The sequence below is a fragment of the Carassius carassius genome, chromosome 10 (genome assembly GCF_963082965.1).
Source record: "Carassius carassius chromosome 10, fCarCar2.1, whole genome shotgun sequence".
Lineage (NCBI taxonomy): Eukaryota > Metazoa > Chordata > Actinopteri > Cypriniformes > Cyprinidae > Carassius > Carassius carassius.
In genome coordinates, this window is record NC_081764.1 from 4,952,130 (window position 1) to 4,976,803 (window position 24,674).

Genomic DNA, 24,674 nt, shown 5'->3' on the forward strand with positions numbered 1-24,674 from the left:
ACGAAAGTGGTTTTAATGTTAATTTAGTTTAAGTATGTAAGATAATTGGTGGTGAGAAATTGTCAAATTCTGATATTTTCCTTTGCATTAAAATGTTGATGAGATCACAATATGTAGATTTCATGGTAATTGTAATTTGATTAATCGCAGACATACAGCAGAGAAAATGTGAACAAGCTTTTTTTTTTTTTTTTTTTTTTTTACACATTTACTCTGAAAAGATTCTTGTCAATCACATTCCATATTCTTCACACTTACGAAACTGGCATTAAAGGTGAATATTGTCAGCACACATTTAGTGGCAAAAACATCACTTACACTAACACTGTGTTCATGTCATCATTTACGTTTGGAATGAAAATCAAATAACATTTTAAACGCTTTCTGACTGAAAAAGGAAAAATGTTTAAGATCTTAACACAGTATTTGCTAATAGTTATTTCAAGCCCCTATCCGTTCCTGCAACATCCCCTGTGGCAACTTCAAAACGACAATCACATGTACATTACGAAACATTGAGACAATGTATACTTTCATAATGGTGTATACTGTCAGTTTTACTAAGGGAGGTTATCGGAGGTGGTCCGTACAGGACAGGGGAGAGCAAGTGGTGTGTGTCTGTGTGTGTCTTATGGATGCAACTTTTGTGAAAGAACATGTACAAGACGTGACTGCTATTTAATCATTTTGAATAAGAACAGTTTGAAATCATCTTAGACGAGTCTCCTCCTCTTGCAGTCCCTCTCCATCTGGTCTTCAGAGGCAGTTTTGGCTGTGGTGGCACCCAACGGGGACACAGAGTTGAGCAAAGCGTCCTCAGATGCCTGGCCGAACAGAGCCAAGAGCATGGCCACGCCGAAACCAGTGGCTCGCTCCCCCTGTCCACAATCATGAATTATTAACAGTTCTTGGAGAAATACGCATCAATTCAGTTCATGTTCAGTCTATACTCACAGTGTGGACTGGTGAAGCGATGTCCACATGTACCCAAATGCCTGGCCAATCAAAACCCAGATGAGAGCCAATGAAGAGGCCAGCACAGGAGCTCTGCGCATTCTCACGGTCCTGCAGACACACAAAATATACACCACTGTTAAGACAAATGAAATTACTTTTTAAGCTAATTATTTAAATTGAATTTTGTCTTAAGTTTTGAAGAACTGAAAGTTCCAATTTGTTTTTTTTTTTTAAAGAGTAATACTAAATGAAATAAAAGGGTAACAGGAAGTCAGAGTCAAATAAAACAATAGTAAAAATAAAAAATGGAAAATGGAAAAAAAAAAAAAAGCCGTAACGCACAATATAGCGTAATGTAAAAAAAAGTTAAATAAAACATTAAAACTAAATAAAAGGTAAAAAATTACAATAAATTTTTTTTTAAAGTTCAAATAAAAATAAGAAAAAAGTAAAAAGAAATTAAAAGGTGAAAAATATCAAATAAATTCAAGTGAATGTAAAAATGCAAAATAAGAAAAAAATAAATTAAAAAGCAAAGCTGTAAAAGCTAGAAAGTCCCTCATCTCCTTTCAGTTAACAAATATGCCCTGTATGGTACACAATTATGGTAACTTCCATCACTGTGGTGAACATTTGTGCATAAGGGGAAAAAGTACACTCTTTTTTTCCCCTTTCACTCCACAGCCATCTTTTTCCTCACCGCCACAGAGTTCTTCATGTCAGCCACAGCGGAGGTGAATTCACTGAAGTGAAGCTCGGGGCAGTAGACCAGAGGATGTGCCAGGTCTCCGCTGCTGCGGCCCGCTCTCACACAAGCGGCTTCCCACTGCTCACTATTGGTCATCACAGCAGCGTGATACTTCCCCGTGGAGATTCCCTGCAGCAGGAAACACAAGTAAAAGGATGTTTGAGTAGTGTGGAACTGGATTTTACTGATTGGAAACGTTGATATTTTTAAAAATTATTACGATTAAAAAATAAAAATAAAATGTAATTTATTCATGTTGATGACTAAGCTGAATTTTCAGCATCATTACTCCAGTCTTCAGTGTCACATGATCCTTCAGAAATCATTCTAATATGCTTATTTTTTTTTTATCAAAAAACATTTCTCATCCATCTTAAAAACAATTGTGCTGCTTAAGTTTTGTGAAAATTTGTGATTTTTTTTTCTCCACCAGTCAGGACTCTTTGATCAATTTAAAGTTGAAAAGAACAGCATTTATTTGAAATATTAACATAAACATAAATGTCTTTACTGTCACTTTTGCTCCATGTAATCCATCCTTGCTGAATAAGTTTTTTTTTCCCTGACATGACATGTCTGATCAAACAGTTTTTTTTGGTCAGGACCAGTGACTAAAATGCATGATGAAAAACAAAGAAGTCATTCAATGGCCACTCAAAAAAAAGAGTTTCTATCACATGATTATGAACACAAAAGATAAAAGTCAAGATAGAACTAGTTTTTGTCAAAATCCAAAGTGCAACAGTCATGAAGCAGTTTAAAACAATGATACATGTTAACTGATTAACAGAGAAGTGGTTTGTGTTGTGGAAATCCTCCAATTCTCCCTGATATCATGTGACACTCTTCATATCAATATACAAGATCTTGTTCAGTTAAAACCTGTATGACTTGTACTCAGATGTCTCAAAGAATATAGAATGACTGCACTTAAATTTAATATAGAGTTATTAACTTTTCACTCTTTAGAAAAGCAAGCAAGTGCATTCAGAAGATCCTCACACACTACGGTCAACACCAACGCACCTGAGCGCCGGTCAGTGTCGCCATGTCCAATATGATGTCAGCAGAGAGATCTTTGCTTGCATATACAACACCATCAGAGAGCACCAGCCTCCCTTCAGCATCAGTGTTGTTTATCTCCACTGTTCTGAGAAATCATGAAAACTCACTTTATTTACAGGCAGAATGCATCACAGAAGATGTTTTCACTGACAAGCCAAAACTTACTTTCCAGAGTAGAGGGTGTGTATATCATCTGGTCGAGTGGCTGCAGGTCCCACTGAGTTCTCAGCTAGGCAGAAAATCGCATGAAGATTGTCCTTAAAGCCCTGAGACATGCAACAGAAGTCAACAACATCAGAGCTTCATACATGTGTTAAGGTCACACCTGGTATTAACATCCGTCGTGTGCAATGCGATCACAAATAAAGATGTAAACCGGTTACAAAATGTATTGTTCAGATGGGTTTTTTTTTTTTTTTTTAAGAAGTTAATACTTTTATTCAGGAGGGATGCATTTAATTTATAAAAAAGTGACAGTAAAGATATTAATAATGTTACAAATAAATGTTGGTATTTTCCTGAAAAATTAAATTAAATCACGGTCCCCCCCAAAAAAGTGAAGCAGCACAACTGATTTCAACATTAATAATAAGCAGCAAATCAGCATATTAAAATGATTTCTGAAAGATCGTGTGACACTGGAGTAATGATGCTGAAAACTCAGCTTTGCATCACAGGAATAAGTAACATTTAAAAAAATATTAATATATAAAACAGGTCTTTTTAACTGTAGAAATATTTCACAGTTTTAGAGTTTTAAAATAATTTTTAATGCTGGTGAGCATAAGAGACTTCTTTTAAAAGCATTAAAAGAAAAAAAAATCTTCCCAACCCCAAACTTTTGAATGCCTGTGTACACAAGCACATGACTTCACAAACACTGAAAATGCGTGCAGTCCTAAAATGAGACCCTTCCATCAACAAAATATTACACTGTCGCTGTGGATGGATTTGAGATGCATATTAATAGCAGGTGTAAAGTGCATGCTGTTTTGGCTGCCCACTTGTGTTCAGACCACCCGTGACAGGGGTTAGCACCTTTAATGTAGATCAGTTTAGCAGCCAGTAATCTTTATTTTACAAAATAATCAGTACCTGTTTAACAGTAGCTTTAAAAGCTCCTAAAACGGCTGCGGCCCCTCCACAGTCTCTCTTCATTCCTGGCATTGTGGTCTATAAAGGGGAGAAAAATAAACTGTATAAACTATAAATAATCTTAAATGCAGACATAGTCTTATGTTTAACAGTGAGGTGTGTCATTTGTGTGCCTCTAGCGGCAGCAAAAAGCATTGCACAATATCTGCATTTGGTCTCACAAACTCTCAAACTCACTTTTTTGTGGAAAACAACCCCAAAAAAATTTTCTGACAGCACACTCTGCATATTAAACTGGAATGGGTTTCACATTAATGCCGTAAAAAAAAAATTCAAATGTCACCTTTAAGTAAAAATTATAGTATTATTGAGTGCTCTGCCCTTTCAGTGCACTAGGCAGAGAGTGAGGTGCAGTATTTACTTTGCCCTTGATACTGAGACCACCGGTGTCATAGACAATTCCTTTGCCCACCCAGGCAATGGTCTGTGTGGCTCCTGAGGGAGTGTGGCTGAGCACAGCCAATGCAGGAGGATGCTGAGCAGCTTTACCAACTCCATAGATACCTAAAGAGAGAAGGATTTTCCACACAGAAACAGATGGTTGCTCGTGTCATTTCTGCTAAATGAAATGCGTTTTCAAACTTAAAATGGCATGCACGATTTTTCGAAAAACTTCATCTGGAAGAAGCAGCACTAAGTCAGCAGATCTAAAATAACATCCATTCACTCATCTTGTGATGAGAATGCAAGCTCATCTTTTTCATCATACTGTAGATCAGAAAATGTTGCAGTCAGCTGACTTTTTAAAGAAGAAACTCAAGATTACCCCCAAAGCCCTTGTGTTTCAGTTCCTCTCCTCGAATTATAGTTGGAGTGATGCCTAATTCACTGCCCACTGCCTTGATTTCCTGCAGAAGATTAAGTAACAAACACAAAAAAAAATTAACATTTAAAATTATATATATATTTTTTTTTAATTGAAATAAAATTAAACAAATACTAGATGAAAAACTTAAGTGAAAATTAAAAAAGGAAAAAGCATTTTGATTTCCTACTGACAGTTTTATCATTTAAGCATAAAGCATTAAAACTGAAATTTGTTAATTTTTTCAAGACTAAATTTTACATTTGAATCTCAAGTAAATATATCTTGATTTAAAGATGTTTAGATAATAGCATTGAAAATAGCATTGCAAAATACTGAGAAAGATAATGATTTTTTTTTGCAATGCATGCAACATTTAATGCCATAACCTTATGAATTTAATACTTTTCTGACTTTTTAAGGCCTTAATTTATGGAAGGACGAATTAAAGGTTTAGTTCACCCAAATAGCAAAATTATGTCATTAATGACTTACCCTCATGTTGTTCCAAACCCGTAAGACCTCCGTTCATCTTCAGGACACAGTTTAAGATATTTTAGATTTAGTCCGAGAGCTCTTAGTCCCTCCATTGAAACTGTGTGCACGGTATACTGTCCATGTCCAGAAAGGTAAGAAAAACATCATCAAAGTAGTCCATGTGACATCAGAGGGTCAGTTAGAATTTTTTGAAGCATCGAAAATACATTTTGGTCCAAAAATAGCAAAAACTATGACTTTATTCAGCATTGTCTTCTCTTCCGTGTCTGTTGTGAGAGAGAGTTCACTGACTGAACTGCTGTGGAGATTTGAAGATGAACACCGAGCCGAGCCAGATAACGAACAATAGACTGACTCATTCATCTTCAGTTCTCTCTTCACATCAGTTCAGTCAGTGTACTGTTTGAGTAAATGAATTGGTTTGTTTTAACTCGAGCGAGTGTCAGCCACATTAAAAAAGTTAACAGCTTAAGTCATTTGTGGATGAATGCGTATTGGAGACGTGAACCATTTAAAACGATTCAGTTCGATTTGGTGAACTGTTTCAAAAAGATCCGGTTACATCGAATGATTCGATTGCGAACCGGATATAACAAACTGCTTTGTTTTGAACTCTCTCACAACAGACACGGAAGAGAAGACAATGCTGAATAAAGTCGTAGTTTTTGCTATTTTTGGACCAAAATGTATTTTCGATGCTTCAAAAAATTCTAACTGACCCTCTGATGTCACATGGACTACTTTGATGATGTTTTTCTTACCTTTCTGGACATGGACAGTATACTGTACACACAGTTTCAATGGAGGGACTGAGAGCTCTCGGACTAAATCTAAAATATCTTAAACTGTGTCCCGAAGATGAACGGAGGTCTTACGAGTTTGGAACAACATGAGGGTAAGTTATTAATGACATAATTTTGCTATTTGGGTGAACTAACCCTTAAAGACTAAGACCTTTTTAAGATGCGCAGAAACCTAAAGTGCTCAGATTACTAAAATGGAAATAAATATTTCTATCATGCTTAAATGTTTTTACAAATATTAATAAAAGTCTCAAAAGCACATAGAAAAATACTAGAAATGAGTAGAAATGCTTGCCTTTAGGAAGTCATCAGTATTCATTTCGCTGCATGGAGTGTCCACGATTCGAGCAGCCAGACGAACTCCATCCGCCGCATTGGCAAGACACTGGACACAACCACTTGCACATTGAAATTGATGTAATATAATGATGCATAATCATAAATGAACTAGTAACCAACTTAATCTGAGGCACAGGGAAGTTGCTCTTAACACTATCGCTTTACCTCCAGAGTGGAGACCTCCAGTGGGCCATTGTCCTGACCCACAGTGACAAACTCCACAGTGACGTGCTTCTTCTCTGTCCTGCGAGAAGATGCTGAACGGCGGGTGAAAAGCGGGAAAGCTCGGCCAATGGCGCACGCTGACGCAAACACATCAGAGTGCTCACACACCATCTGAAAAACCAACCAAACTCACCGTGTCAACTCATCTCAAATTTGAAGAAATGTTTCAAGTTGAGCTGCGTCAATAACATCATCACTGCAAGAGTACATCGTATTTAATAATATATACAGTACAGACCAAAAGTTTGGAAACATTAATATTTTTAATGTTTTTGAAAGAAGTTTCTTCTGCTCATCAAGCCTGCATTTATTTGATCAAATTACAGAAAAAAACAGTAATATTTTGATATATTATTACAATTTAAAAATTGTTTTTAAATTTATTATACTTTAAATTATTTATTTCTGTGATGCAAAGCTGAATTTTTAGGATCATTATCACATGAACCTTTAGAAATCATTCTAATATGATGATTCATTATCAAAGTTGGAAACAGTTCTGCTGCTTAATATTTTTTCAGAACATGTCATACTTTTTTAGGATACTCTGATGAATAAAAAGTAAAAAAAATTTTTTTAAAAAAAGCTACGTTTTTAAAATATTAATATTTTGTAATAACAATATACACTACTGGTCAGTAATTTGGGGTCAGTAAATTTTTTTTCTTTCTTTTTTTTTTATAAAATCAATACTTTTATTCAGCAAGGATGTGTTAAATTGATAAAAAGTGATAGTAAAGAAAATTTATTATTAGAATATATATTAGAATTTTTTTTTTTTTAATAAATGCAGTTCTTTTTAACCTTTTATTCATCAAATATATAAGACAGCAGAACTGTTTCCAACACTCATAATAAATCAGAATATTAGAATGATTTCTAAATGATCATGTGATAGACTGGATGTTACATGTGACACTGAAGGCTGGAGTAATGATGCAGAAAATTCAGCTTTGCATCACAGGAATAATTTTATTATTAAAATTTTATTAATTTTACAAGTATATTCAAATAGAAAACTATTATTTTAAGTTGTAATAATATTTTACAATATTACTGTTTTTTTCTGTATTTTTGATCAAATAAACGCAGGCTTGATGAGCAGAAGAAACTTCTTTCAAAAACATTAAAAATAGTAATGTTTCCAAACTTTTGGTCTGTACTGTACAGTCGTGGCCAAAAGTTAAGAAATACATAAATATTAGTTTTCAAAAAGTTTGCTGCTAAACTGCTTTTAGATCTTTGTTTCAGTTGTTTCTGTGATGTACTGAAATATAATTACAAGCACTTCATACGTTTCAAAGGCTTTTATCGACAATTACATGACATTTATGCAAAGAGTCAGTATTTGCAGTGTTGGCCCTTCTTTTTCAGGACCTCTGCAATTCGACTGGGCATGCTCTCAATCAACTTCTGGGCCAAATCCTGACTGATAGCAACCCATTCTTTCATAATCACTTCTTGGAGTTTGTCAGAATTAGTGGGTTTTTGTTTGTCCACCCGCCTCTTGAGGATTGACCACAAGTTCTCAATGGGATTAAGATCTGGGGAGTTTCCAGGCCATGGACCCAAAATTTCAACATTCTGGTCCCCGAGCCACTTAGTTATCACTTTTGCCTTATGGCACGGTGCTCCATCGTGCTGGAAAATGGATTGTTCTTCACCAAACTGCTGTTGGATTGTTAGAAGTTGCTGTTGGAGGGTGTTTTGGTACCATTCTTTATTCATGGCTGTGTTTTTGGGCAGAATTGTGAGTGAGCCCACTCCCTTGGATGAGAAGCAACCCCACACATGAATGGTGTCAGGATGCTTTACTGTTGGCATGACACAGGACTGATGGTAGCGCTCACCTTTTCTTCTCCGTACAAGCCTTTTTCCAGATGCCCCAAACAATCGGAAAGGGGCTTCATCGGAGAATATGACTTTGCCCCAGTCCTCAGCAGTCCATACACTATACTTTCTGCAGAAGATCAATCTGTTCCTGATGTTTTTTTAGGAGAGAAGTGGCTTCTTTGCTGCCCTTCTTGACACCAGGCCATCTTCCAGAAGTCTTGGCCTCACTGTGCGTGCAGATGCGCTCACACCTGCCTGCTGCCATTCCTGAGCAAGCTCTGCACTGGTGGCACTCCGATCCCGCAGCTGAATCCTCTTTAGGAGACCATCCTGGCGCTTGCTGGACTTTCTTGGATGCCCTGAAGCCTTCTTTAAAAGAATTGAACCTCTTTCCTTGAAGTTCTTGATGATCCTATAAATTGTTGATTTAGGTGCAATCTTAGTAGCCACAATATCCTTGCCTGTGAAGCCATTTTTATGCAACGCAATGATGGCTGCACGCGTTTCTTTGCAGGTCACCATGGTTAATAATGGAAGAACAATGATTTCAAGCATCACCCTCCTTTTAACATGTCAAGTCTGCCATTCTAACCCAATCAGCCTGACATAATGATCTCCAGCCTTGTGCTCGTCAACATTCTCACCTGAGTTAACAAGACGATTACTGAAATGATCTCAGCAGGTCCTTTAATGACAGCAATGAAATGCAGTGGAAAGGTTTTTTTGGGATTAAGTTAATTTTCATGGCAAACAAGGACTATGCAATTCATCTGATCACTCTTCATAACATTCTGGAGTATATGCAAATTGCTATTATAGCAACTTTTCCAATTTCCAATATTTATGTAATTCTCAAAACTTTTGGCCACGACTGTATATAATACCCAGAGAGAGAGAGAGTAAAACCACAATAATGCGAAATATTCTTACAATTTAAAATATTGGTTATAATATTGGGTTTAATTTAAAATGCAATTTATTAATTTAATGGCAAGGCTGAATTCTCAGCAGCCTGTCTTGGTCTATTTGAACATAAATAGAGCTCCAAGCACATCAGTAACGGTGTGAAATGTGACTGACCACAATGCAGTGGTTATTGCCGGCGGGCAGGCAGGTTCGGATGAGGCGGGTGAGGAAGTGTGCAGATGATGGGCTGTTGTGACGACTGACTCGTGAAGGAAGGGCCGCCACGGCTGCAAAACTCAAATACAGAGGACAACTATCCGTAGGGTTGGGATTCAGAGAAGCCAAAGCCGCCTGCCATATCTGAAAGCAAAAACAGATACCGCACACATAAATTAAAACTTTATTATTTGCTAGTGCACCTGAAAACTAATCTACAGTATTAAGTAAAATAACATCATGCAGATCATACATGATCAATAACAGCAGGAAGACTAAACAATCCATAAACAAAAGTGTGGCTGACTTAAGAAAAATAAGAAAGATCTGTGGCTGTATGATCACAGATTCATGTAGTTCTACAAAATATCACCAATGCATGTTCAACATATGTTTACACACACACATAGATTTATAATGATACTGCTATTGTTCTTCCAAGAATACCTTGGCACTTTTTGTTAGTGAAATGCTAACTGTGAAGGGTGTCATTTTATTGAAATGTGTAACAGCGAGTCTAGAATAACAATATGTAGTTAAACTGATCGTGTTAAACTGATCTTGTTATTCAAATCAGTGAGTGCAGATACGCGGTCTGTTATTACACAACACTAGTCTGAAGAGGCAGATTTCTCCTTAACTTTAGCCGGTAAGCTAACGTCAACATGTGTTTACAAGCTCAGTTAACGTTACTGGTTTATGTAACATTACGTACCTCTTTGGTGACCACCGGCTGCAGTTTCCCTTTCACCTGGGTCCAGTTGATCTGTTGTAGGTTGGCGAGCTGGCCGACGATGAGGACCGGGCGGTTCTTCGGCTCTGAGTCCGCGGCAGAAGCCTTGAACTCGAGCAGTACGTTCGCCATCTTCCGCCCGAGCTAGAGAGTCTCTTCAGAGGGAAGATGCACTTTGACCTTCCGCTTCTCCTGCGCGTCTCGCGAGCCCTCGTGCTGACCGCGCTATTTCATTATTTAAATCTAGATATTTATTTCAGGTTTCGACAAAGGGTTAAAAAATAACCATAGTTTTACAAAAAAAAAACTATGACCTAGAAACCATAGTACGAAAAAAATCGCATTTATATGGAACTTTTAGAAAAAAATGTTTTTGTGTTATATTTAATAATATATAAGGCTTTCATGGCACGTATGGTGTGATGAAAGAGACCCAAACTAAGCAAAAAAGATGCAATTGGATTCAGTTGTTATTTATATGTCAAATGGCTTGTAATGTAAATCACTAAGTTTTATAACAGCTTAGCAGACTTACACTAAATGCATAATTGCATATAAATATAATTTGCTACTATATCTCCCAAGAATATCTTTGTAAGATTATATATTTTACTTTGATGAAGAAGTTATCAATGAGACGACACAAGGTATGTTGTAGATTGTGTACAACAGCAAAGTTTTGATCATGTTGGAAATTTAGAGGCTTTAGGAATTCATATATCAAACGTGATGCAGTAGGCTTTATAGGGTTAAGCAAAAAATAATGATTTGAGTTATTTCAGTTGAGTGGCCTGCCATAGTACTATTTTTTAATAACGTAAATATTCACGTATCAATGTATTTGTAAAACACCACACAACCTGCATCTTTATATATATTTGTTTTAATTTCATTAAAAACCTGGTCAGCGTTTACAGAAGGTTCAGATAGCATACAATAGTACCGTAATGGCAGAAAAATATTATATTCACACTGGCTTTCACGACAAAACCATGGAGTAAATCACATGAAAAGGATTTAAAAGCCATGAATGTGCGGTTATATATATATTTTCAAACTTTCTAAAATAACATAAGTATAAACTGTCTCTGTATGTATAAAATAATATGGTCAACAACATGATTTTACCCCATCATACAGTAGTGGTGCATTACCCTTCACGAAAGCCAACAGGAATTCATAAGTAAATCATCATTACAATAAACTAAGAAGAAAAAAAAGACTTAAGACTACCAACGGACAACAACAGTACTCCATAAACTCTGTACAAGTTTGCATCTAAAATAAATAATTTCATCTTGTACAGGGAACAGTAGTTTTACAGTCAGTCAGCAGACCCGACAGAGCTTCTGTCTGAGACTGAAGGTCAAAGTTCAGTTTCAGTTCAAAGGTCAGACTGTACGATACAGTAGTGACGACACCAGTCAGTGTAACATGGACAAGGAAAGCTTTAAAAACATCCAAGTTCAGCACACAGATGTTTACTCTTTAAGGCAAGGAACAGAGTGAATCAGAAAATCTTGATGAATCACTCCCGCGTTTCACTGAATAAAATCACAGAAATTGATATTAAAAGCAACAACACTGCCATTAAAACAGACAAATACATACATGATGCTGCTTTAGGAACTAACTCTCAGTAATGGACACTCCTAAAGGACAAATGTAACATTCAGAACATTCAACCCCTGTCATAATCCCAATGATTTTCAATTTAACACATACATACATATATATGAACATTAAAAACTGAACATGATAATGCTTTGGGTTACTCATTCCTCAGTTTCCTTCACGGTTGACTGGAGTGGCAGTGCTTCTTCTCTCAAACAAACACATTGGGAACATTTTCTGATTAAATTACAGGTAAACAGAGTTTATGATGTCATCTCAGGCTTGCATCAAACACACACATCCTGATTCAAAGGCAGCTTATGACAAGTTTCAGTGTAGATGCTCACTACTGATGTTGATTGAATCCAAGAAAGTGGGTGAATCTTTAGGAAACACGTTCAGGTGACATTTAACCCCATAATCAATTGAATATATGTTAAGAATATGCATCATTATAATTATTTTAATGACCACTAAGCCCATTCCCCCCTAAAGTCTGATTAACGTTAACACTCTAATTTACTTCCCATTATTCTCAATGGTATTTCCCATTAGATTTGTACCACTATTATACAGTACAAGAAAATAATACTGTAATACTGCAACCGTAATTTTTGATTTAAATAATTTAATTCTGCATTACAGAAATGAGAGTGGAGAGGGAAACAAGCAAAGAAATATGACCTGGGCATTCTTTTGAAGAAATTCACCCAAGAATATATGATCATCTTCTGAGCATTCCTAATATTTTCCCATCATCCTCCTGTTTACTCTTTAAATTAGATGACAAAGGCAGTTGAGATGAACATGCTGCCATATCACATCCACACTCCTAATTACTGTGCTTATGCAGGAAAATGAAAAAAAAATGGCCCTCTGAAAGGGACCTAAGTACTAATGCGGTCTTTCACTACAGATATAGACACACATATTTCTCCAGACACTGCCCTTGTTGGCCAGCAGGGGGCGTCCTTATCTTCACTTTGTAGAGTAGTATTTTAAAACGTAAGCACCTTCTACATTTTCCACTATCAAATAATGGTGTTGTAAGTTAGCATGCTTACCCACTCACACACACATATGTTTATCTCATACATACAGGAAGATCCCTCTTAGAGGCCATGGAATTATTCATCTAAACTTTGTCCCGAACAGAACAAGTATTAGAACAACAACTATGACAAAGAGAATTAAAATGACCAGCATCTTGCGGTTTTTCTTCTGGTACTGTTCAGCCTAAGAAAGGAAAGAGAAAAGTTAAGTGTGCTTTCCATCTGTACTATGTAGCATTATTTTAAAATGTCAGGTGGATACTGCATGTACATTTATAATACATAAGAAAAGACTTAAATTAAGGGTAAGCAAAACATCCCTTGAAATGTTGCTGAACACATCATCAGGCTTGATAAGAGGCTTACCTTCTGCAGCTGCTGCAGACCCTCCTCTGTTTTGACACAAGCATTCTCCACATTGAAGTCAATTCTGTCGAGGACTGTGCCCTGAATAAAATATACATTGACATTAACCATGCATATTTAAAAAATATATATTTTGCATATTTATGCAACTGCCTCAGTCAAAGAAGCATAATCTTAATTTTGTGTTTGAACTTCTTATGTTTATTATTCATTTGTATTTAATTCTTATATAATTTATATTAAATCAGTTTTAAATATGCCAATATATTACATTAAGTATATAAAAGCAAAAGCATTTTTGTTTTTTTTGCACCAAGACACACACTGACCTGTTCCACAACCATTCCAGCAAGATCTCTAAATATCTCATTAAGGTCAGAGATGGACTGAACAATTTGTCGAATTTCTCTCTCTCTCTCTTCAACCAACACTGTGTTTTCCTGAACTAGCACTAGTTGGTCATCTGTAAATCCCTGAAAGAGTGAGAAAGACACTTTCAGGTCAAGTCAGGCGTCAAACATGTACTGAAAATAGAATGCTATTATATAACAACTGCTGCAATATATTGATTCTGTAATCCTATATATATATAATATATTATAGTATTTTTCAGAAAAAAACATAAAAATTAAGTAAACACTCTAACCAACAGTGTACCCAGTAAGTTTGTTAGCACTGGGCCTCATATTTTCTTAAAGACCAGGTAACGCTAATTTTACATTCAGCACACAGTGACATATGACTTGAATATGACAGTGACAAACTGGATATAACAGCATAATTTATTCGCTGTCAAAATAAAAGCTGCTTATTGGCCAAGCAAAGACACATCAGCGAATGCCACCAACTTAAAAATGCCAAACATTGGCAGATATTAGGAAACATATTGGTCAGCTACTGCACAACAATATCTAAATGTTCACAAAAAAAAAAGAAAACGATTATTAATTTTATATTTTGGCCCATATTTAATATAAATCTTTATATGTTCACTCTAAACGTCATGCTTCTATGGAATTACATTTGCTTCAATAAAAATGAACGAAACTTTATAAAACTGAACGTAACTTTTTCAGAAACTATCAAAAATATGCCATTACGAAAGAAGAAAAACACAATGAAAATGAAAAAAATTAACACAGTTGCACAAATGTAACAGGCTCTTCAAATATGCTTCATTTTTGTTAATGTTTTTCAAAGATTCATTTTCGCTGATTGTGGATTCTGAATGCATTGCCACAGATTTCGCTTTTGCTTTGCAGTTTTTCGTTTGGAGTTTTGACACAAACCTCTCGTGGGGGCGGGGTTAACGGTCTTCTACTCTGATTGGATAGTGAGCTTTTGATGGACAGGTGCTCTCTGACCGGGAAGTGGCGCGCATATTGGAAACCTCTTTGTATTTAGTAATATAAATTTGTATTACTAAATATGTAAATAATATTTGACCTCCGATCATCTCAGTCTGTAAAGATGAGCTCTTGTCCTTCAAGGCAGCTTGAAGTAAGCCTGTGTTACTGAATGACAATAATTACCCGCATCAACTGTTGCACACTGTAACATTAAAAACTTGTATCGATGTTATTGGTTACTTCAATAACACAAGCTTACTTCTGGCTGCCTTGAAGAACAAGCGGAGGAGGTCCGTATCTCCGCTCCGTATCTCCTCCTGAGAGCTTTTTTTTTTCTTTTATTTATGCGGAGAACAAAAACACACAAAAATATAAACATACATTACATAATATCAACCACACACACAAAAAAAACCCAATAAAGAATAAAATTGAACTAAAGGAAAGAGGGCCAAAATCTAAACAAAATTACACATGATCAAAGGCGGAGCAAATTCTAACAGTCCTTATAGCTTTCTTATTAGTAGATACTGAGATTACATTCAAATAGTTTTTCATTTCTTTTAGAAAAACAGAGAAGACAGGTTTACAGTTGGAGAATTTGCATTTGTGAATGTGAAATTTGTTTAGGAAAAAAATTTAAATTAATAACAAAACTGATATTTTCGTTTGTGGGGTCAGGGTCATAAAACCCAAATATAATGTTTTTCATATGTACTGAGAAGCCTGGCAAACTCTTACACTTGACGAACACACCAATGTCATCCCAAAGTTTCTGAGTGCAGTGACATGACCAAAATAAGTGTACAGTTTAAAATAAATGTCTTTCACTTTGTCTGTGAAAAATAATTTTTGGGGTAGAGACCAGATTTAATCACCGCGAGAGCTTTCAATATGTGCGGCGTGCGCCACTGAGTGACGTCTGTACTTCCCGGTCAGAGACCACCTGTCCATCAAAAACTCACTATCCAATCAGAGTTGATCACTGTTAACCCCGCCCCCACGAGAGGTTTGTGTCAAAACTCCAAACGAAAAACTGCAAAGCAAAAGCGAAATCTGTGGCAATGCATTCAGAATCCACGATCAGCAAAAAAGAATTTTTGAAAAACATTAACAAAAATGAAGCATATTTGAAGAGCCTGTTACATTTGTGCAACTGTGTTAATTTTTTTCATTTTCATTGTGTTTTTCTGCTTTTGTAATGGCATATGTTTGATAGTTTCTAAAAAAAAAATTACGTTCAGTTTTATAAAGTTACGTTCATTTTTATAAAGTTACGTTCATTTTTATAAAGTTACGTTCATTATTATTGAACTAAATGTAATTCCATATGCTTCAAGGGACATTAAATATCAAAACATTAAAATACAATTAAAATAAAATGTTACATAATGTTTAAATTATAATCTGCTTCCAAAAATAATGGCAATAATTTAAAGCAATAGCAATTGATTGATACTAATATAGTCACCAAAATGGAAACATGTATGTTACGTATATACAAAAAAAACATGTGAATACGAGTATTAGTAAAACATTCTCACTCTGTCATATAGTGCAATATCTTCATCTTCCTCCACAAGAGGACCAGAGTCAAAAAAGTGCTTGGATCTTTCTTCACGGTTTTTCATCCCTGTAAATGAAAGATTTGTAATAAATAAACAGCACTTGTGTTTGATTGCGTTTGCATACACTTACGTTTCAGGTAGCTTGACTGTGTGTGTCTGAAGTTGATTGACAGTTCTTGAAGGCTCTGGGCCAGTGAGGAGACCACATTAGTCAGCAGCCTGTTTTCCTGCTTTGTACAATGACGGCTCTGAGTCTGGAGCCCCGTCACGGCCCGTTGGCACCTGTGAAACATCTACACACACATATGCAGACACACTACAGATGAAAACTCAGTTTTATGATGTGTGCAGTGATTAACTGACATAGTTTTTCTGGGTCCACTTCAATAAAACACAATTTCTCTGTCTATGTGTGTGTGTGTTATTATACCTGTGTAATTTCCTGTGTAGTGATCTCGATTGCATGCTCCTCCTCACTGCTGTCATCCAGTGTGGGCCGGTTCATGTGTTTGTCATGCAGACTGGCCAGATCCTTCATCTTCTGACGAATACGTGTGATTTCATACTGAATCTGTGGGAACAAGGAACTCACTATTCACTCTGTTGAGTGTTGACTATGGATAGAAGCCTTATTTGAGCTAGGTCTATGTATGTGAGTGAATGTCAAATATCTATGTCTAGGTTCAAAATAAATCCTGAACACAGAAATCATTTAAACTGATCCCCCATTTATAAATACTAACAAAAATTGTGTTTACAACCTTAATCCTATCAGTAAAAAAGACCACTTTTTATGCATGCAAGAATTATTATACACTAACATTTAAACATTGGTAAGATTTTTTTTTAATATTTTTGTAAACGTCTCTTATGTTCAGCAAGGCTGCATTTCTTTTGCTAAAAAAACTGTAATATTGTGAAATATTGTTAAAATTTTAAATAACTTAGAATCATTTTAAATAACTCCGCTTTAATATATTTAAAATTGCTATTTATTTCTGTGATGCAAAGCTGAATTTTCAGCATCATTACTCCATTACTCCAGTGTCACATGATCCTTCAGAAATCATCCTAATATACTGATTTACCGCTCAAAAACCATTTGACTATACATTTTTCAGGATTCTTAGATAAACAGAATAGATATAGAACAGCATTTATTTGAAGCAGAAATCTTTTATAATATTATAAATGTCTTGTCCAGTTCATTAAATGTCACTTTTGAATTAATTTTTTAAATATTGTAAATGCATTACTGTACATGTATTTTGTTTTTGTCTTAACAAATTAAGACAAGATAATGAGTCTAAATTATTCTCTGGTAATGTATAGCATGCCACCAATGCCGTCTGTAAATCTGAACTTGTTTTGAATCTAGAACATCCCTTTAATGTCACTGATCACTTAAAACAATCATCAAATTACCTCATCCACTCCCTCCACCCATTTAGGCGGGAGTCTCTTCGTGACACCGATAGCGGCCTCTGGATCCAAACTGATGCCTGACACCAGAGCCATGCGGTCATCAGCCAACTAACAGACAGACAGAGAGAAATAACAAGAAACATCACAGTTTGTTGATAACATTTGTGAAATTAATTTAAATACAGTAAATCACAAAATGTAACTGTATGAGATTATTATTGGTAGCTGAAAGAATTATTGCTCAATATATTAAATCAAAACTGAGGACTAAATAGTGTATAGTGTTCAAATCTTGCACAAACAGACTGACTCTTTACTAAGCCCCACCTTAAAAATGGCAATCCTTCTTTATCCTTCTATTGTTTCATCATATTATCAGACAAGCTCTTTCTCTTTTTAAATGAAAGGCGTGTATGTTTGGATGGTTTTAAAAGCAAGTTTATAGAAAAATACAATAAAACGTTGAGTCATTTAAAACTGTAAAACAAGAAGAATGAATACGATTCATTGTCAAATCTTTAAAAAGTTCCTGCTGTGTTTGTGTTGCACTCATTCCTAACTTAACGTACAGAACTATGTTTTTATTTGTGGTACATTAATATTAATTCATTCCAATGAGACATTCGGTAAAGCACATCTGAGCTAGGAACAGTAACCAAGGGGGGCGGAGCTTAGCAAAGGGATGATAAAACATCAAGGTTACCTCATCAAACTCCTAATGTGATCGGAAGACCCCAGCGATGTCCCATCCAATGAGAGGAGAGACAGAGGAGAAGTGGAGGAACATGATGATTGGGAGCAGAAGAGCCAAGACAAAAAGCAGTGATCAGCATCGAAAAGACTGACAGCAGGACATGGACAGAACTGGACAAATCAGGAACAAAAACAAGTCAATGCAAATTGTTCTTAATTGCAGATTATTTCATATATATAGTTATAGTTATATATAACTATCTATTTCTAGAAATAGGTACAAATATGTAAGTGCATCATATTTTTTGTGGCATCATGTTGGTATAATGTAATGTAAGATTTGTCCATTCCAGCCCAATAACTCCAACTGCATAATTGTGCTACTGATTCATAAATTCATTAAATAAGATAATAGGTTTGGAAAAACAAAGTACTTTCTTGTGTAACAGAATTCATAAGAAGCAATAAAAGACGAAGCTGGAAGATAAAACCTATTTTTAACCCAAAACAACACACTGACATGATTACTGTAGATCTTAGCAATGCACAGCAGAAGATTCTATCAGGATTTTGCAAGGCAGGGTAAGAGGTGCTCAGATAGACCACAGAAGTGCAAACAGACAAAAATCAACATGCAAGCAGATGCTGTAAGGAATGGAGCCACTACATCAGACAAAACACAAGCAGGCATGATTGATATATGATCAGAATGACGTCCGTGCTAGTGACTTTTAGTTACTTTTCACAGCTTAAAATACTGCATTGATGGACATACAAAATCTGTCTGTCAGGACCATAGACTGTATAAAAACATGGACGTAGTGTCTGTGACGTCACCGGTAAACTCCTGAATTGTGGTTTCTGAAGCCTAAAGTGTGCAGAGCATAGACAGTAAAAGAAATGGACACAGCAACCCCATTGGAACTCAATTGAGACAAGTGAAGCCCATTTTTAGCGATTTTTAGCACTTCCTTTTATGACGCGCAGACTCAAACTAAGCTTGATGACGTCAGCAACCTGTCTGACAGATGTTAATCTTCTAGTAGCTGTGCGTGCAAACTGCCATCGTTAATCTTGCAGAGACGGCGAGCTTGAGCAGGGAGTTCTTTGGCGTGACTGAGCAGGAGTAAGTATTCTGATTAATTATTTTGTATAGTATTTTAAAATGTAACGCCAGGGCTTGTATCTATGGGCTTCTCTCTTGACATCTCCCTGATTGCCTGCGAGCTTCTCCTCCTGTCTGTACGGTAATTTCTCTACTGTGCGACAGAGAGTCGAGTGGTTATGACGCAATCGTTAGCCTATTTTTACAAAAACTGTTTCTACAGGGCCATAATGTAACATAGAAGGTAATGGAGCCCTTTATACATTGTCGTGTATCTTTAGAAATAAATAATGGACAAATGGAGTCTTTAAATGCCTCAGATGTAAAGTTATTCACTGTCAAAGTGACGCCAAAATGAATGGGAGTCAATGGGATGCTAACGCAAGTGAAGTTCTGCTACAAGATGGCGGCACGCGGCCGACTTCAACTTCCGGTCGACTTCCTTCCCGCCTGGTGCAGAGCGGGCCGTCGCCATCTAGGCAGCGCATCACCGTGCGACTCTCCCGGAAAATCAAAAATGGGCAAAAAGGCGGGAGCTACTTGCTGAAGCCACGCCCAACTAGCGCGATGGCAGTGTCAGCAGCGGCAATCCACCTGTCACTCAAGTGGCCACGCCCTTAATTATGCAGAACTTTAAATCTTAATATAATTGAAGCGGATGAGTTATAAAAAAATTAACCCCCCCCCCCCCCCCCTCACAGTTGTCATGAAGGGCAAAATTAGCTATTTAGACCAAAATCATTTTTTGCACCAGGCTGTAAACATGTTTTTTTATGTTGTAAAGTTGGGCATTTTAACATGGGGAGTCTATGATAACTAATAAATATTATATGATCACTAATAAATGAACATATGAACAGCATATATGTTAAACATTTGAACAAAATATGAAATATCAAAATATAAAAAATAAATTAGAGCAATGACATTCAAGGTAAAGAAAAAATAAATTTAGCAGCATTATCTCAGTTATCATAAGAAACATAAGAGTAATAACTTTATCTTGATTCTGAACTTTGAATAAAAATATGAACAGCGATTATATTAAACAATGTTTCTGAACTCAGAAGATTAAATGTCAAAAGATAAATAATATCAATTTAAGCAATGGCATTCAAGTAAAAAAAAAAAGCAAATAAAATTTAGCAGCAATATCTCCGATATTGTAACTTAGTCTGTCAGTTGTGCAACCTTTTCTTTCAGAGGAGAAAACTCAGCCAGTGAGCTTTAATGAGCGTCATCTTTAATGAGTGTCATCTTTTTCTACCAGTCGTGGACCGGCGGCCACAGTATCACTTGTTCTCGCACATGCAGCCTAGTGATGCACGGGTCGGGTTTTTTTCCAACCCGTGGGTCCCGCTTTTATGAAATGATTTGGCCCGCCCCAGCCCACAAATAAAGTAAAATTTCTTTACCCACCCCGACCCGCGCATCGGGGACATCACGGAAGATACGTTGCTACTTAGACCTTCGTATTGTAACCTTATCAAAGAACCTAATAAAATATGAAAATATATATTCCAAATATTTAATATAGGCTATATGAAATTGCACTAGTGATCGTTCGTCCGTGAACGAATCTTTTAGGTGAACTAATCGTTCTCGTTCAGGCAACCCAGTGACTTCTATTTCTCGTTCACTGTAGTTCCTCCCTCCACAGCAGTGCGCGAGCGGAGAAGCGCAAGCTTGGCGCTATTAGCAGCGCATGCGCAGCTCGTGAACAGCTTTGTGAACTGTTTCATCCTGTCAAAGAGTTACTCAAGATGTGACGGAGCATGTGATTTGTTGAATGTAGTGAACGAATCCGCCCTTCACTGAACGAGATCGAGATATCTTCTCATTCGTGACTGAGTTGAATGAACTGATACATCTCGTTTATGAATGAAATGAATGAACAGGGTCAGTGAGCCAAGCATGTAAATCTCGATCAGCAATAAGCAGATACAAAGCGCAGTTATAGGTGCTGTGCAGATACGCTCATTTTCATATTTAGCATACAGAACATAACTCCACGTTTAATCCCCGATTTATGTGAATATTATATATGAACTGTCTGACCAAACAATTGAAATGTTAATTATGCAAGAAAACCGTGCTTTGTTCATCTGAACAACTTATTTAAACTACTTAATGCTATTATGCACACATTTTAGTAAAGCCAAATCAGTTTAGTAAAGCCACTAATGCAGCCATCTCGCTGTAGTGCTTTTTTGCTGCTTGCGTGAAGAGAAAAACACAGACGTCCATAGGGAGGCACTGAAAGCGTGCGTTGCACACACCAACATGAAATACGTCTCTTACAAATCTGGAACGCAGTCATTCTTTGAAGTATCGATACTAATACATTTAGGAATCGTGACGTTTTTAATTTCCGAGAATCGCGATACTTTTGAAGTATCGGTGCACCGTGCAACACTAGTCAAGACTCAATCAATACCCTATAAAGATATCAGACTATTTAAAAGCATGCTGGATATCAGGTCGCCCACCAGCATCAAAGAGAAAGAAAAACGTGAAGCATATCTTATCTGTAGGAAAGATCTATGGAAGATTGGGAGACAAAACATACGATCTTCCTCTGGAGTCTTATTTTTGAATGTAAAAACAACTAAAGCAAAGTATATATATTGAACATCAAAGAGTGACAAAAATATTTTAGAAATGTAGCAAAAAAAAACCACACTAGTCATTATGTTTGTAAATGCATATAATATAAGGTATTATAACAACTTAGAGACATTTAATGGAAAGTGATTCATAAAAGCATAAATTATGAATTTAAAAGATTTCTAAATTATATTATATTTCGCAACTTCAACTAACAAACTCCAGAATGTACAAATATTTAATTAAAACTATTTTTGTATGATATTTTCAAAAAAAGGTTGAACTGGAGTTCATAAGTCCAGGGTCAGAATAATTTCCAAAAAAAAAAAAAAAAAATTTTTTTATAAAGCAATGATACATTAAACTGACCAAAAATTCAAAGAATCCTGCAAAATCACTGCTTGCTTCCACAAAAACATTAAGATAATAGTAAGAATTCTTTTCTTGAGCAGCAAATCAGCACATTAAAATTTTAAAATAAATAAATAAAATGTTGTTGTTTTTTATTTTGAAGGATAATGTAATACAGACACTTGAGTAATAAAAAAAAGTTATTTCAAATTGTAATGCCATTTCATAACATTTCAGTTTTACTGTATTTTTATCAAACAAATGCAGCCTTGGTGCTCATAAAAACCATCCCTAAACTGACAAACTCAACTTTCTACTTATTCTGACATTACTGTTTGATTTTTTTTCTTCTTCTTTTTCTAAAGATTAGTAATTAATCCTGGGACTAGTCACTAATCACCATCGTTGTTTTATTATGCTGATATTCATATATGAAATAAAACACAACTACAAAATGTGTGAATGTTTTTTTTACGCTAATAAACCTCTCTTATAACATAATGCTTAATTTTGTTCTACACACATTATATATGGATCATCATACTATAATCACTAAAATATACAGCTGCTTTCATATTTCAGGGGTCATCTTATTTTAGGGACCCTGGCGTCCCCGACAGTTAAACTGCTGATCTAACGTTAAACGTCCGCGAAAATAGCACGACAAATGTCATCTTTTAGTAATTTCATTGCCATTCTCGTATGTTTAGGTAAATCAAAATGCAACTTTATGGAAATGGCTTGCACAGACCTGCTAGCTCCACAAACGGAACACAAACAGCTGAGGTTTGTTGGACAACCGACAACAACAAACACCACTAGCTGGGGTTGTTGTCTAGCTAGCTCAGAATCACACACACACACACACACGCCAAAACAACCAATTCAGACAAGAACATTAGACTCACCGCAGCATTGCTACGTGTATTCAGAGTTCGACGGGGGTCGTTTGTACTCACTTGCTCAGCCAAAATCTGCCGGTTTTGGATTGCATTGTTCCGCATTAATAAGAAGGCATCGGTCAGTCGCCGAGTTGCCATGGTTACGCGATACAATAAGTGCGCGCTTCCTCGATGTCTGTCTTTAGATTAATTACTCCGCTCGTCGCCAAATCAGCTAACGTTAGACGGCTACCTGACTAGCGAGCTAGCCTGCAAAACGGCAGGCAGTCTCGCCCACCGACTCAACACCTCCGCTTTCGAGAGTTTCCTGATCCCTTTTAGACCGAGACAGTCCTGGGTCTGTATCCTGTAAAGTACTGCAACATTACAAGACCGGTAACACAAGTTTTCAGCTTGGTTTTAGGGCGCTAATGGATCATCTCTGTGACTTCCGTGACGTGGAACACGTAAACGTGACCTCACGCGAAACTTCCGCTTTGGGCAATGAATATGCAAAAATCAGTGACGTTTTTATTTATTGTCTTATGTTTTATTATGTCTGTTTTCTTTTTCTTCTATTTTTACACTGTATCATGCTAATATAATAATTAAATAATATTTATTATTGAACTATATATTTAATGTACTATAGATGTCTGGTTTGTATGTTGTTCATCAATAATAAAAATGCGACATCAGAGATGTTATTTAGGCCTTGTAATTTTTTTTAACCTTTATTTAGTAAATTATGTATAAAAGCAAAATGAGTCAATCTAAACAATGTTTAAATTGTATTTATTTATTTGCATATGTTTGCTTTGTTTATTTAGTAGCTTATTTATTAAAAATCAAAAAACTTTGTCCTGAAATTAATTTTAACCGTCATTTAATTAATTTATTCTTTTATTTAACTTTTTATTTCGTGAAGATAATAATGAAAAAAAAAATCTTAAACTATATTTTTTGTACTATGAATGGCTTTGGTCTGTATGTTGTTCTTTTCCAATAATGAATATGAATGTAAAATAATGCCAATAATAAATATGAATAGGGTAAAGAATTTGTAAACATAAAACCTTTATGTTTATTAGTCAAAAGCCTTATAAATAAATGTACATTCGTGAATTATAAACCACTTTATTCTTCAAATATGAGCATAAAAATAATTTAGCTTAAAATCAATGATAAATTTGGCACTGTTTGAGGAATTTGGGTTGTTTTCGTGGTTGTTGTCGTATTCTTTACTGGCGGTAATGGAAGAATAATGACTTGCATTAATACAGCTATGTCACGCTTGGGTCATAGTCTTGGGTCTGTCTGAGAAAAAAAAAAACACTTAAGAATGAAAGTTCACGCGTACAATTTGCCATCAACGTCGAC

The 24,674-nt window shown here is 35.8% G+C and overlaps 2 protein-coding genes across 4 annotated transcripts; both read right to left on the reverse strand.

Annotated features, from left to right (window-relative positions):
• Window positions 1-178: 178 nt before the first annotated feature.
• On the reverse strand, window positions 179-10,478 carry LOC132151583 (probable aminopeptidase NPEPL1). The gene is made up of 12 exons (XM_059559795.1): window positions 10,266-10,478; window positions 9,509-9,694; window positions 6,536-6,706; window positions 6,327-6,416; window positions 4,692-4,773; window positions 4,287-4,429; window positions 3,866-3,943; window positions 2,936-3,036; window positions 2,732-2,855; window positions 1,658-1,834; window positions 955-1,065; window positions 179-878 (listed from the first exon to the last, which is right to left on the reverse strand). Exons 1-12 carry the CDS (start codon window positions 10,413-10,415, stop codon window positions 714-716), a joined length of 1,578 nt encoding a protein of 525 aa, XP_059415778.1. The 5' UTR covers window positions 10,416-10,478; the 3' UTR covers window positions 179-713.
• Window positions 10,479-12,771: 2,293 nt separating this feature from the next.
• Window positions 12,772-23,781, reverse strand: LOC132151584 (syntaxin-16-like). Of its 3 annotated transcripts, none has more exons than XM_059559796.1 (9): window positions 23,322-23,781; window positions 18,361-18,372; window positions 17,658-17,765; window positions 16,663-16,803; window positions 16,363-16,525; window positions 16,209-16,297; window positions 13,645-13,788; window positions 13,316-13,396; window positions 12,772-13,133 (listed from the first exon to the last, which is right to left on the reverse strand). In XM_059559796.1, the coding sequence occupies exons 1-9, from the start codon at window positions 23,451-23,453 to the stop codon at window positions 13,029-13,031; spliced, it is 975 nt and encodes a 324-aa protein (XP_059415779.1). In that variant the 5' UTR covers window positions 23,454-23,781; the 3' UTR covers window positions 12,772-13,028. The 3 variants fall into 3 exon arrangements, with proteins under 3 accessions (XP_059415779.1, XP_059415781.1, XP_059415780.1); XM_059559798.1 differs by lacking the exon at window positions 18,361-18,372 and adding an exon at window positions 22,899-22,902 and having other exon boundaries at window positions 23,311-23,781; XM_059559797.1 differs by lacking the exon at window positions 18,361-18,372 and having other exon boundaries at window positions 23,373-23,780.
• Window positions 23,782-24,674: the final 893 nt, after the last annotated feature.

Excerpts from the sequence above, each read along its gene's own strand:
- LOC132151584 (XM_059559798.1), bottom strand. The coding sequence starts at position 23,453 with ATGGCAACTCGGCGACTGACCGATGCCTTCTTATTAATGCGGAACAAT. Across the intron at positions 16,804-17,657 it reads GGGTGGAGGGAGTGGATGAG|ATTCAGTATGAAATCACACG; the intron begins GTAATTTGATGA and ends TTGTTCCCACAG. Across the intron at positions 13,397-13,644 it reads CTGGAATGGTTGTGGAACAG|GGCACAGTCCTCGACAGAAT; the intron begins GTCAGTGTGTGT and ends TATTTTATTCAG.
- LOC132151583 (XM_059559795.1), bottom strand. The coding sequence starts at position 10,415 with ATGGCGAACGTACTGCTCGAGTTCAAGGCTTCTGCCGCGGACTCAGAG. Across the intron at positions 4,430-4,691 it reads GAAACACAAGGGCTTTGGGG|GTATCTATGGAGTTGGTAAA; the intron begins GTAATCTTGAGT and ends TTCTCTCTTTAG. Across the intron at positions 2,856-2,935 it reads CACACCCTCTACTCTGGAAA|AACAGTGGAGATAAACAACA; the intron begins GTAAGTTTTGGC and ends ATGATTTCTCAG.